The sequence below is a fragment of the Mus musculus genome, chromosome 6 (assembly GCF_000001635.26).
Source record: "Mus musculus strain C57BL/6J chromosome 6, GRCm38.p6 C57BL/6J".
NCBI lineage: Eukaryota > Metazoa > Chordata > Mammalia > Rodentia > Muridae > Mus > Mus musculus.
This window is the reverse complement of record NC_000072.6, coordinates 65,079,192-65,094,270: the sequence shown is the minus strand read 5'-3', so window position 1 is coordinate 65,094,270 and position 15,079 is coordinate 65,079,192. Positions and strand designations below refer to the sequence as shown.

At 36.3% G+C, this 15,079-nt stretch overlaps 1 protein-coding gene across 9 annotated transcripts in view; it reads right to left on the bottom strand.

Annotated features, from left to right (window-relative positions):
• Smarcad1 (SWI/SNF-related, matrix-associated actin-dependent regulator of chromatin, subfamily a, containing DEAD/H box 1) overlaps positions 1–15,079 on the bottom strand; it is a 73,471-nt gene that overhangs the window by 21,791 nt on the left and 36,601 nt on the right. For 7 of the 9 annotated variants that reach the window (NM_007958.2, NM_001355250.1, XM_006505510.3 and 4 more), the window contains 4 exons: positions 10,268–10,467; positions 4,085–4,175; positions 1,677–1,776; positions 81–140 (listed from right to left, as the gene is read on the bottom strand). In NM_007958.2, coding sequence (NP_031984.1) covers positions 81–140; positions 1,677–1,776; positions 4,085–4,175; positions 10,268–10,467 — 451 coding nt within the window. Of the gene's footprint in view, positions 1–80; positions 141–1,676; positions 1,777–4,084; positions 4,176–8,366; positions 8,544–10,267; positions 10,468–15,079 lie in introns of all 9 variants that reach the window. The other 2 variants (XR_003956162.1, XR_003956163.1) reach the window with 1 other exon arrangement.

The following is a 15,079-nucleotide window of genomic DNA, read 5'->3' as shown; positions in this document are numbered from 1 at the left end:
CTTACTTTGATTATATTTATCGTGTTTAATTATATATCTTAATTTTTTTTAATTACTAAATGAAAAGCAAAATGACTTACCATAGTAACAGAGCACATTTAAACTGGGGCACCATAAGTTAACTTCTCTTAACCAGTTATCTATAAAAAACAAGAGATTATATGAATCTGCTATTACAGGATATATTTATTAAGTTAATTTTGCTTTGAAAAAAAAACACTATGAAAACTACCCCTCATGATAAAATGAGAGGTTCTAAAGGGGCAGAGGTGCAAGGGGCAGAAGAAAACCCCATTTAAGTGATAATTCTAATTTAGGGAAAGATGGTCTTTATTTTATACTTATATGGACAAAACTCTCTCACACCAACTTGTACATTAACTCATAAAAATTGGATAAATGACTAAGCAAGAATTAAATTACATACTTTTAAATCCAAATAATGTTTTAAAGTTGGGCAGAGTAGGGCTAAAGAGATGGTGCAGAAGTTAAGAGCACTGGCTACTCTTCCAGAGATCCTGAGTTCAATTCCCAGCAACCACATGGTGGCTTATGACCTTCTATTATTAGATCTGGTGCCCTCTTTTGGCCTGCAGGCATACAGACAGAAAGAACACTGTATATATAATAAATAAAATCTTTTTTAAAAAGAATGTTGGGCGGGTTAGCAGTACCAGCTATTCAGAATCTGAGGCAGGAGGATCACTCAAGTCCAAGAATTTATAAAAGCATGGATAGGCGGCACACAGTAAGACATCCTCTCAACCCCCATCCCACCTAATTATACTGATAGAACCTAGTGGGGAACCCCCACTCAATTCCCGATTCGGCGTGCACCCAAAAAATCATCTTGATGTAATTACATGAGGTCGTTTAATTACGGAGCTCCGGACCGACATGCATCCCACACAGGAGATAACGGATGTCTGCCACGAGGCTCGAAAGCTAGGGGTTCTTATGGGGTAAGGGGCTTAGGGGTGTGGAATTCAGCATAGCGACACACTATTGGCTTATTCAATCATCAGCAGAAAGATTACATGTACGTGCAGGGTGTCAGAGTTCTGTGACTTGTTGACTCAGTTTAGATAGCCCTGTTATGTCTTCACATTCCTCTTTATCTTTAAGGTTAAGCTGTTCCCAGGAATGTTTTAACTTCGGGGCATACCCAGGTTTGTTTTTCTTTTTTCTCAGCCCCAGGCAGCCTCTAGGCACACAATCAGCAATTTCTGAGTACTTTATATGACTTACAGGTCTTGAAATTTCATCTTTCTTTCAATACCATACTGTTTTCTGTTTCTTTTTGCATTTGGCTATATTTTTTCCCCAGCACAGACCTCATGTGACCGAGGCTGACACCAAACTCAACACACATATGAAGATGACTTTGAACCCCTGCTCCTTCTGACTCTACCTTCCAAGTATTTAACATTATAGGTGTATGTTGACACACCCAGCTCCTTTAACTCTTAAAAAGTAATTTATAAGTACTATGAAACCAAAATAAATGACCATCACAGGTTCTTGGAAAATATTGCCAATGCGAGCAAAACACATAGACATGTATCATTTTCAAAAAAAAAGAGAAAATAAGCCAAAACATTAATATTCATCACCACACATGCACATCAATATAAAACATTCCAAAACACAGAAACAGTTGTCCCCGGATTACAAACCTATGGTGGAGGCTGGAACAACAATCAAATGAGGCCCTTTATTACCCTCTTGAAAGAGGTATGCCAGGAATGCAATGGCTTGAATGGTTTTTCCTAGGCCCTAAAAATCAAAGTTTAAAAGACAATATATAAAATTTTAAAATGAATGAAAATAAACAAATACTTGAAAGTGCAAAAGAAAAGGGAACATTTTTTGGCAGGATTAAATTTTTCCATTTCGCATAATCCACTTTCTATTTCTAAGAAGAATTTCTATGAAGTTCAAATGAGTTTTGAGTAGAATCTGCAAGTGGTTCTATAAAGTTATTTTAATGAGCAGCATGAATGATGGATCTTAACAGTTGGTTTATACATGACATACATTAATAGTGAAGAATTTTGCATTGCATAGAAAGTGCCTACTTCTCATTATTACTTATATAGGCCCAGGACTTAATGTGGCCTAGATGGACTGCGGACTGTTTCATAAATATAGAAAAACATTACCCAACTCTATTACTCTGCAATTGCACTCTTAAGGATAAGAAGACCATGTCACACAGCAATCAAAAACAAACCTCTGATATCATAGTAGCAGATGAATCCCAGCAGCATCATGCTGTACTGCATGAGCCAGACAGAACAGTATGAACAACACTGCTCATACTGTGGCCTAAGGTCATCAGCCTCTAGTGATGGGTGTCAGAACTGAGATTCAGAGCGAAGCTTGGTGGTTCATATCTGTAATCCCAGCCAACTGAGAGGCTGACCAAGGAATGATCTATGCCAATTTGGGAACAGCTTGGGCTACAGTACAGAAAGTTCTAGGCTGGCTTGGGGAATAGTATAAAATCCTACTTCAAAACAAAACCAAAGCAAAACACTGAACTAGCATTAGGAGAGCAATGTACTGCCAATATTATGAACTGAATGTGTTCTTGTTCTTCCCTCAAAATACATATGCTGGAGTGCTAACACTCAAAGATACAGTATTCATTCAACTGGCCATAAGGAAGAGATTCAGGGTAAATGCAGTCAGGAAGGTGCTGTCTTAACCCAGTCAAGCTAATGACCTTTTAGGGAGAGACCAGGGGTACAAAGAGGCAATGATATCTGAACACACAAACAGTATCCCTTGCTTTCGAGGTAAGAAGAGGCTCCAGGGTAGGGGGATACCTTGAGGGGGCCTACCCACTCACAAGAGGGAAGGCGGGGAAGGGTTATAGGAGGGGAGTGAATGGGAGGGGAGTAGTGAGCTAGATATAAAGTGAATAAATAAATTTTTAAAAAGCAAAACAGGAGGAGGAGGCCTCAAAAAGATGCCAAGCCTGCTAGCACCTCTATCTTGTACTAGCTATGGGAAACAAACTTGTGAGGTATAGCCATGGTATTTTCATTCTGCAAATTTACAAGTTTATGCTTTACAAATAACAAAAATGGCATCACATATTCTTTTTGACACCAATATAATCTTAGAGTATAGACATTAAATATTTTTATTCATATTAGTTTTGGAATATTATGTCATCTAGCAAGAATCTGATAGCCTGTGAAAGGCGAGGTTGACAACCAAGCTCAGGTCTGATTCCCAGTTCAGTTATAACTGTCACGCTGCACCTTATTTGTAAGCATTCTGACATGCCACAGACATTAGTTTTATATTGAATAAATAGCATCTTTCTCTTAATAAGTATAAAGTGACAGTAGAAATATGCAGGAACAGCATTATTATGATTGTTCATTTTTGTTACTCACTGAATACAGCCTTTTCTTTGGTTGGCTTGACTTTTTGTGGTAGGGTTTGCATGTAGCCCAGACTGGCTTCAAACCTGAATCCTCCAGCCTTTGTCTCCCAAGTGCTACAGGCAATACAGGCAGCATTTAACTCATGCTCAATAAATACTTTTTACAAGTAGAGTTGAAGAAAGGGTGAGGTCACATCAGACTAACAGTGAAGTTCATATATGACAATCCCTGGACTAATGGCTGCAACAAGCTTCCTGAGCTTAGCCTAAAGTAAATGTAATTTGGAGGAAAAATTAACTCAAACACTGAAATGATTTTGCTGATACTTTTGTAATATTTACATTGATATATAATCATAACCAGAAAGATAAACTTCTTTCAGTTGTGGAGGACTAGGGCTAAAACTAAAGCAATAAACATAAAGAAAGGTAAAAGAAAGTGTGAGCTACTGTAATGGGTTCAGTGAAACTCCAATGTCCAATGATGTGGCTGGGTGGCAGGATGCTTGCCTAACATGTCCCGGCTTTGGTAACTCCACAAAACAAACCAGCCAACCAAAGAACAACAAAAAAAAACACAAGAAAGCAAAACACCAGCAAGGGAAGATGCCTTAATGTCTTAAATAGCAGTATATCTCTTTATGCCATGTTGAATTACAAATTCTATCAATGGTGCACACCTACCATTTCGTCTGCCAGAATGCCATTAAGTCCATGCTTATGCACCAACGCCAGCCAGTTCAACCCAACCTTCTGATAGGGCTTGAGTGACAAACTGATGAAGAAACAACAAATATCACAGATTTATACTTGTTTTATTAATTTTCTATTCTAATTTCTGACACTTGGATTATAATGACCATACATACAAAAAAAAAATCCAAAACTATCTAGATGAGCCTTACCTTTTAGCCTGACTCTTAAAAAGCTATGTACATTTTTAAAAAGTAAATCTAAAACACAATCCATAAAAATTTTTTAAATCTCATAAATATTTACTCAATGTTTGTTGTTTACTTCTTTTAGCAGTACAAATTACATAAAACATTTTTATATTGGGTCATATCAAAATTTTTATTGAATTCTATAAATGATCAGATTAAATACAATAATGTATTATTAAAGTGATATTTAGTCTAGAAAAATAGATTATATTGACTAGACTTTTAGCATGTTAAAGAAATTACAAGTTTTAGAACTAAACCCACAAACATAATTTGTTCTTCTGCCAGGTTGCTTAATAATGGCTTTGTTTAGTTCTAGAGTAATGTATGTGTGCATATGCATAGATTTACATATATAAATTTACTAAGCATTGATGAGTATCAAAGTAATATACAAGCATTTTCTAACTTTTTAACTTAGAGATGCATAAACAAATTAATCCTAGGAACAACTTTGTTTATATTAGAGTTATAGTGGATGAAAACATTTTTCTAAATGTTTTAGATGGCTAAAATTCTTAGCAATGATTTTAATGAAAGTCTATATAAAGAATGCATGTCGTTTTTCATATATTTTTACTAACCTTATTAACCTTTTAAGAATGCTATAAAGTAGCTATTATCTTTTTTTTTTTTTTTCAGATGAAATGAGACCCTGGGGCTATAAAACTACAAACTATCAAGTCTAAGGTTTTAACTTGGGAAGTTATTGTAAATCCAAAGCTTATTCTCATACTCAGACAGACAGCACTCAGCACACATCAGTGTGGAAGCCTGTAACATTCTCCAGCTTTTACTATGCCTTCTTAGTTCCCTCTACACACATTAGTCTGTACACAAAAAAGCGGTCTGGACGTAAACTGTATGTAGCGTATAAGTGACTATGGGGTTAAATTCTGAAACTAAAACATCTTTATCCAGTGAGGTGGGGTTGGAAAGTCCTCCACTTTAAACAAGAGTCTATGTTTCATTCAGCCTTTCACAAAAATGTTTCTCACTAAAAGTTAACAATACAGGGAAGAAAAACATTGTCCACATTTCTAAAGTCATCAAAGTTATGTGCCCTCCTTACAAAAAGAAAGAATACTATTTACAAATGTAATTTCTATGCTCCCACAGAGGCAATGATGTACGGATGCAGCACCATTGCCTCCAGAAACGTGAAAACTTTCTCAAGGCCCTCATATTCAATCAGACCTACTCTAAAGGCCGCCTTTAAAAAAAATAAAAATAAAAATTATTTTTATGTATACACAGGTGCTTGCCTGTATGTATGTCTTTGCACGACATATATTACTCGTACCGATATTGACCAGAAATCAAGTTATAGGTGATGAGGAGCTGCTCAATATACTGGAAACTGCACACAGGTTTTCTGCAAACGCAGCACATGCTCTTAAGGGCTAAGCTACTCCCTTAGCCCCAAAGCCTTTACCCACAAAATAGCAAAACCCTAAAGCTTTTGCTGCTCTAGCCCATGCATGGTCAAGGCAAAACCTATTTCTCTATTGCTTTTGAGTCCTTACCAATGCTTTCTTTACTCATCATACAGATGTAAAGTTCACATTTCATGAAAATAAAATTTTGATAGGGGAGGAGTATTACAATATTTATAAATGTATCTGAGGGCCACCATAACATGCCAACACACAGCCTATCATTTAAAAAACAAGGAATACTCTTCAACTAAAATTACAAAGTTTTTCATCACTAATATAAAGTTTAAAAGCTCTGGCAAAAAACTTCACACAAATTTTTAAATGTAGTAAGTGAAAAGCATCCAGTATACAGAAATATTCATTCAAGGAATACTGACTTATTTACAACCACAAGAAAGCCTGAGTAAGGCACTTTAATTAGATACTTGACTAAATAGCTTTATTAAATTAGAGTATTTGTTTCAAAAATACATATTCATACATAAGTGTGTATGTATATTCATGCATATAATGTTCCTTGCTTGTTCTGCCTATATTGTGACTGTGTTGCTTAGTACAACAAAACTGCTGCCTTATACACACTGCTTCTTCAAACACAAATAGACCAACCTAAAAGGATCAACGAAGATGTAGATAGGTTTAACAAAGCCAATTCAAACTACATTTACTATATAGGGATATGGCTTAATTGTTAAGAGTGCTTGCCTAGCATGCATAAAGCTCTGGGTAAAATCACCAGTACTAACTAAACAAATGAAGAAACAGAAAAAGTCAAATGAAGAAACTAATATGACAAATTATTGCAATAGGTAGGCTATATTCTTTCTCTAGAAGGTGTTATGTATTCCAACTTCCCTTCCACTTATTTTGACAATTTCCTAAGAATTTTAACAATTACATGTGAAGACCAACCATCCATTTACTTATAAGAATGTAGAAATGTCCAGAACTCTAATGTGCAATCTAATAAACATCTCTAGGCTGGAGGTTCTCCTACCTTCCACTGAGGGAAATACTACTATATGATCTTCTGGGATCATAAAAGAAAAGTAATGGATTATTTTGCGGGTGCTTTTCTACTGGGGGAAAAAAAAGAATCCCAGTCATTATGATTCTTTCAGTGTGAAATGATGCATTTATTTTAAGAAAAGCTCGTTTTAGTATGATTTTCAAAGGAGTGAAAGAAAGGAGAGACGCAGAGCTTCCAGGACTGCACCTAATGAGTGTGAAAAGCAAAAGTGTGGAGCTGGAGGAAGCTTGTTTGAAATGTTCCACACAAAGCCTACATGCCATCCCATCAAAGTTCATGTCTTCTAAGAGTGCCATGGCTCCTCAAATGTTATTAGTTATTTCAATAGATTCAAGTATTCAAGTTAAACTATTTGCACTGTCACCAGATCATTTGCCAAAGGTCTGAATTCCTGCTTAAAACCAGGACAAAAAAACCCTCCTGTCAAACAAGGACTTCATGAGTTTCGCTTGGAAAAGAAAGACAACCTACTGTATGCTGAATAAGTTAGAAACCTTCTCAATGAGAAGAGTTAAGAGTTTATCAATTCCCTATCAACTACTAAAGTCTTAGAGATAGTTATAAGTATAGTAAGAAAAAACATGAAAACTAAGACAGGATATACTGTCCAACACTTATTCTAAAATTTGAACTAATTAAGCTCAAATTTAATGCCACTAGTTCCTTACATCAGTACATTTGAATCTTAAGCAAGTTTAACATTTTGAAATAATGAGTATGAATATGTAATGGTTTTGAAGTAAACGTGACAAATTTTATTTTTTAAAGATTGGTTTTTATTACTATGTGTATGGGAGGACTAGAGTATCCAATGCCACAGAGGTAAACGAGGGCATCAAACCTTGGGAGCTAGATGGATTTGCAGTCATTTGTGTGCTGCCTGATGTGAGTGCTAGGAACTGAGCTTAAGTCCTGTGAAAACAGCAGCACTCATAACAGCTGAGCCATCTCCCTAATTTTAATATTTAATTTCTAACAGGAAGTTCTGAAATGTCTGTATCTACAAAGAAAATTTTTCTCCTATTAAAATGAACAACAATTGGCCATGGTAAACAAAACACCTAGCACTAACTGCTTGCAAGTGTATTTGCCACAAAGGTTCTGCTCTGTTGAGAGAAAGCCAAGTGCTGGGGATGGAGATATATATATATGTATGTGTATGTATAAAAAGATACAAGTGAGTATGGCAGTTATTGTCTGGACAGTGTTTACCTCTGTGAGGCAATGATCATCTACAAATTTTTCAACATTGGCAGCTGACAAGGCTGGCCAGTCCACCAAGTAAATCGGGGCTACAACTCAGACTCTGCTCTAAGGAGAACTTAAAATTTCATTTCTTGTTAAGTATTTCATTAAAAATAAAAAATGCCATGAAGAAACACATTAACATTTATAACTAAAATATGTCTTAAAAACCTTACTCTAAGGGAAAGGAGATTATTACCTGACCACACTACTTAGAAGAGAAACTTATGAATGTGGGTTGAGAGTTTTTAAGTGATGCAGTAAAGTACTCATTTTTAAACTCCGAGTTATGATAAAGTGGACTCAACTGGGAAAGTCTGGCAGAGTGAAGAACTCCCCACGTCCACGCTGAAGAACAAGCAGCAGCAGCAGCTCCAACTACACTTAGGAGAACTTGCTGACATAGTTCTGTCTATGCAACACACAAAGGGCTTGCTTCTTTTGTGGGAGCTGCATCACGTTTCCCTACACCACCACATAGCACCCTAGAAGGGCACAGAAAAGATTCGAGCTTACTATTAAAGGCCAATTATCATATCTTTTTCTCTTTGCTTCATACTATGATTTTGAACTATTAACACAATGATCATCAGCAAATATGCTTTGATCATTAACTAAGAAAAATACCAGACATAACTAAGGTAATCCAAACCCTAGTGCTAAAATACAAAAACAAAATAAAAAACTGTAAGAAATATTTTCAACATCAAAAAAGTATAAATATTCTAAACAAACCTAACTCTCTGTAAGACAAGTTTTTTTTTGTTGTTTCTGTTGTTGTTTGTTTTTTAATCACCCTGTGGCCCAAGCTCGCAATTCACAATGTAGCCCAAGCTGGCCTCAAACTGGGGATGATCCTCCTGTCTTGGCCACCCTGCTGGGATTCCAGGGGTGGGGCAGTATGCCTGGCTCTAATTAGCATTTACAATTGCATAAACACTGCGTGCTGTACTTTTTTCACAATCTATTCCAACTAGTCCTTGATTTTTAGGGACGTGGGCTATTTTTATTTTTTGCTCCACAAAAAGTATTACAGCCAAGTATGGTGGTTCCATGGAGTACAACTACAAACTCAGCACTTAGTATATGAGTCAGGAGAATTGCCATTAGTTTGAGACCAGACTAGACTTCACAGTGAGCACTAAGGCAGCTAAGGCTATGTATGTATAAGAAGCCCATCTCAAAAACAAAAACAAAACAAAACAAAAAACAGAAACAAATGTAAAAACAAGCAAATACCAAAATGAGCAACTGAATGTATTTCCTGAAAAGGAAGTATTCTGAACAGGTTTATATTTCCAAACTACTTAAAACTAAGCAAATTATTAAAAGAAATTCAAAATGTACTTTCTCGTACTACAATCCTCCAACACCATGTGCATTCTGCACAACTACAAAATGCCACTTGACCATGTACTGATAGTTAGATGGTTGTGCATATTTAGTTTTTGCCAGGGCTTCTGGCAAGGTATTTTAATAAGTAGCACATAGAAAACAAACTGTGTACAGTTGTGGTCTGCTGTGTCCTCTTGAATTGTTTCTAACCCCAAGAAGACTTCTCAAAGTGCTTAAAAAAACACGAAGAACAAAATCGTCAGTTTACACAGCATGGCTAAAACCATTCTTCTTCTTTTTTTTTTTTTTAATTTTGATGGATTTTTTTTAATTAGGTATTTTCCTCATTTACATTTCCAATGCTATCCCAAAAGTCCCCCATACCCACCCACCTCCACTCCCCGACCCATCCACTCCCGCTTTTTGGCCCTGGCGTTCCCCTGTACTGGGGCATATAAAGTTTGCATGTCCAATGGGCCTCTCTTTCCAGTGATGGCCGACTAGGCCATCTTTTGATACATATGCAGCTAGAGTCAAGAGCTCCTGGGTACTGGTTAGTTCATAATGTTGTTCCACCTATAGGCTAAAACCATTCTTATTAGCCTCAGTGGATACACATAAAGCTATCTGTTACCGGATAAGGAAGATAAAGATTATATAAGGCCGCATAACAACACACTAGAGTAAAATCCCCTGCCTAGGAAGGGATCAATGAAAATATACTGGCATACCCCTGTTTGTCACTGAGAACCTTGGAGAATTTTCTTCTAACCTTAGTTACTGAATCACATTTGGTTTCCCTAACCACAATGCAAATAAAAGTTTAGATACTTTATAAAATAAGATCAAAATATCTGTAATGAGTGAATGATACCTTTGGTTTAGAAGGGAGGGCTGTTCTCTGTTCCATCCGCCTCCATTCCCGGTGAGCATCGTAACTTGTTTGGTCAGTTTATTTGAAATGTCCTCACATTTGTTCATAAGTCTTATAACTACGTCCCTTTCTTGAATTACCGTTTTGCAATTCCATATCAAATCTTCAGATAGGCCATTGATTTTAGACATCTTTGTAAACTGTGGCATAAAAAGAAAAATAGTTCAACAGTTCAAATCTAGCAGTCAGAATGTAAGTTTCTTTCTAGTTAATTAATTAAAGGTTTTGTGCCATGACTCAGACTCCCCTCAGAACTGTAACCTTCTCACCTCTGCTTCCAAACAGTGGGTAGCAGGAGTGCACAACCACACTGAGCAGCCAAATCCAAATTCTTTCTTTGAGGGGAGAAAAGTTTGTAAAGCCATCAAGAGTGATGAGTGAACTGGCTTTTCATGTACACATTTGAATTCTTATGTGCTTCATTGACATACTGCCACTTCAAACAACGTCTTTTCACACAGAAATACGTAAACTCAAATTTATTATAAAGTTTATTGATACAGCAAATGTTTCCTTATATTGAAAATATTAAGTTTTCATATTTCCTTGTACAGGAATGGTTCTGATATTTTGATTTAATCGGAAATCTGCTAGTACTGCCGCAGGAGATACTTGTCCCCAATTGGTTTTTACTGATCAATAAAGACGCCAGCGGTCAATGGCTGGGAAAGGGGAGACAGGGCAAGACCTTAGAGTTGTGCAGGCTAAGAGAAAAAGAGAAGATCGCCATGACCAGGGGGAGAGAGACAGATCAGAATTAGAGCTACAAAAGGAATATCAGCCAAAATATAAGTATAAAGAGAAAGAGGTCCCCAGAAAGGCTGCTCAGCAGCATTTTGGACAGCAGAGACCAATGGGCCTCAGAGGGTAACAGGGCAGCAAAGGTAAGGCTATTTAGAAGGTACTGAGCTAGGGGTAAAGGGAAAGCATGCTAGCCACGGGAGGCTTAGAAGTGACCAGCCATGAGCTAAAAGCATATTAGAAATAAGCTAATGTGTGTGTCTGTCTTTCATCCACAGATCCAAAGATGAAACAGTGCAGCCCACCCAAGGGCACAAAGTAAAAACTCACCACAACATTTCCTATCTACTAATTTTCCCCCTAAAAGCTTAGCTTCACCCATTAGTAAACACAATAGAGCAAAATAGACTATAGGGCTAAACTTCCTTCCATTTCTGTCACTTTCTATGACTACTGAATATTAAGAATAACCAGAAGTCGTATCAAAGTACAACCCTACAGATTTAAAAAAAACAAAAACACAAAACAGGTTATCAGCTGGGCAGTGGTGGCACACACCTTTGATCCCAGCACTTGGGAGGCAGAGGCAGGTGGATTTCTGAGTTTGAGGCCAGCCTGGTCTACAGAGTGAGTTCCAGGACAGCCAGGGCTACACAGAGAAATCCTGTCACGAAAAAAAAAAAAAAAATCAACTATAATATAGCACCTGTGTAAATGTAAATGATTGTATGTGAAACTTTAAAAGAATGTTTTCAAAAAAGAGATGCTAAATAAGAAAAGACCTATGCCCTAAGGAACAAAGCCCAAATATTCTTATGCAAAGGATAAAAAGGCTAAGAAATCACTTGGCAGCCCACTGAGAAAAAAGAAATTCCCTACATAACTGAAGCGAGGAAGCTAACAGACAGCCATCTGCTAGAATAAAGACGGGTGATTTTGATTCATATCACCATATAATATTTATGATATGCTTCCAAGTTACAAGAAAAATCATCCTTGTGATTATGGTGTTTCTATCAGTAATGAGAAATCTACACAATAGAAATTCAACGCTTCTGAAATATGTTTTTTGTAAAACAAAAAATCCAATTTGTAACAAAATACATTTTCATTTTTATACTAAGAGTAGATTGGTAGGAAACAATTTCTCTAATCTATTCTATATGATTTCTGTTGTTTATAAGACAAGTCTCTCACAATGTATAGCTGGCTGATCTAGAACTCACTATATAGACCTTGTGTGCCTTGAACAGATCAGCCTAACTCTGGCTCCCCAGTAGAGGCATTAAAAGCATGTGCCACCATGCCCAACATATTACAAAATGGAACTATGAAACACTGATATACTTGATATACTTTTCCTTTAAAAGAATTTCATCTACTTATGTGAGTGATTTGCTTTCATGTATGTGTACTGCTTATATATAGTGCCCACAGAGGCCAAAAGATGATGGCAGATACTCCAGGACTAGTTAGAGAAATTTGTCAGCTGTCATATGAACACTAGAAATCAAATTTGGATCCTCTAGAAGAGCTTAATCACTGAGATGTCTCTGCAATGTCCGAAATACTGATGTTTGTGTATTATGTTTCTACAGGGAGAATATTCACAATCATTAGGTAACCCCTTGCCCTCCTGGTTAAGTTTAGGGGAGAATTATCCATAATCAGGAGGCATAGAGAGTTTTTATTAGATTTAATTAAAATATCAAATTTTAAATGAAATAAAAAATTATAGAACAAAAATTCTCATCTCATATCTACTGTGCAGTTTGTTGGAAGTTTGCATATGAGAAAAAAAAAACACCAAAATTAACCAGAAATCAAAAAAGAACACAAATAACTTTGTGAGCAAAAATTACAAGGTACATCTTCCTCAACAATTCATTAAATCCATTTCTGAATCCATAACATTTATATTATGAAGCTGGAGAAAATCCAAAGTTTCTGCTTTGTTTTCAGTGTTAACAGATCCTCTCAAGTACCTTAAAACCTGAAGCCAAGAGCAGGTGAGATGGCTCTGAGCTAAGAGTACTTACTGCTTTTGCATAGGTCCCAAGTTTGGTTCTCAACACCCACATCAGGTTAAGTTACAATCACCTATAGCTCTAGCTCCCAAGTACTCTTCTGACCTCTGCAAGCACCCATACACAATTACATAAAAACACACAGACATGAATGCATGCACAAAGAAAAATATTTTTTAAAGCTCAAAACAAGTAGTATTTTTTCAGTGAAGTGATACCACTTCTGTAAATTGCTATTTCTTTCTTTAGCCAACTTTATTATATAAATTAGGGAGTTTTGTTTTGTACTCTAGTGAATATGACTGTCTAACTGGTAAAAGTATCTGCTATATAGGAACAGTCTCTCCTTTACATGGTATACTGTTATTAGCAAAGACATTCTAATTGCTAAAAAGAAAGGATGGAATTTCACAGACCTGTACCATAAGCAGAATGCTAAAACCTAGAAAGTCTTTTCAGATGTAATAAAGAACTTTTAACCATAAGATCAAAATGTCACAGCTTAGAAGAACACAAGATTATTTCAACAAGTGGGAAAGGACAGAAGGACCATTCTGATGAGTTCAGATATGAACACTTTAAAGCAATTGAAAGGTTTTAAGTCAAAAAAGAATAAGAAAAGATTTCCTGTTTTAAAAGGACACTGTGAATACTTGAACACAAAACACATTATGCCTGGTAAGTTCTAAGTTCCTGTGGCACATGCTTGTAAATCTAGCACTTGGGAGATAGAGGCGGAAGGATCAAGAGTTTAAGGCCATTTTCTACTATACAACGAGTGAAGACCAGAATGGGCTACATAAGACCTATATATACTTTCAATCCCAGCTGTCAGGAGGCCAAAACAAAAGAATCATGAGCTTGATATCACACTAGGCAAACACATTCTTGTCTTTAAAAAGTAAAATAGAAGGGATTCAAGAGATGGAGCAGCAATTCTGAGCACTCATTGGCTATTCTTCCAAAGGGTCCAGGCTTAATTCCCAGCACCAGCAAGGTGAGGTCCCAGTTGTAACTCCAGCTTCAGGGAATACAACACCCTCATCTTCCAGCCTTTATGGCACCTAGCAAACATATGGTAAACAATTATATATGCAGGCAAAATGCCCATATACAGAAAAAATTAATTAAGCAAAATATGTTTAAGTAAATGTTCAAGTAAATATCCTTTTTTTAAAAAGGAATATTGTTAAGCAACAAAACTCTGTGGTTAAATTGTTGTACTATAAAGGTGGCTGTAATTCTTGGAGTGAGGTGCTTAACTCTAGTCCTGAGTATGAAAATATGAAAAACAAGGTCATGTTTTAATTATAACACAGAAAAGTTGCACAAAAGAGCAAAAGAAATATCAAACAATTATGAGAGATTTTAAATCCAAACATAAGCAGGACAAGGTCAGCCTATAAACGTTGGTCACAGATAAGCATAGAAAATAGAATCTTGCTTACATGGCATAAAATGTATCAATAAGTAGATAGTACTGAAACTATTTTAAGTGGTGGGTATCTTTGGTGGAATTTTGTATAAACTACATTTTTAGTTCCTACTATGCTTCGCTTTTACACATACAAAATCAACTTAAAAACTATTTATTTAGGGAGAATAAAGAAAACATAAAAATTCCTACTTACTGGATACCTACATGCAAAAAGACTATCAACATGCCACTGATTAGCATCTCTAAAAACTCCAGTAGTATCCCAAGAATTTTCTTCTCTGAAAGGCTGAATCTGGAGGTGGGGATATCCCTGAATTAGAGCAAGCACTTTGAGTTCAAGACCCTGCCTGTACTGAAAAGAGAAGGGACCAGTAGACCCTGGAACTGAAGTACCTCTCTCCTGCCACAATGTGTCACTCTTGCAAAACAAATGCTTTTGGATTTGGTTAAGAGGAAGAAATTGTTTAAAGGTAAATTTCTAAAGTTATGTAATTCCTAATCAAGAAACAGCTCCGGGACAGTCTTACTTGTTATTACACATAGCTG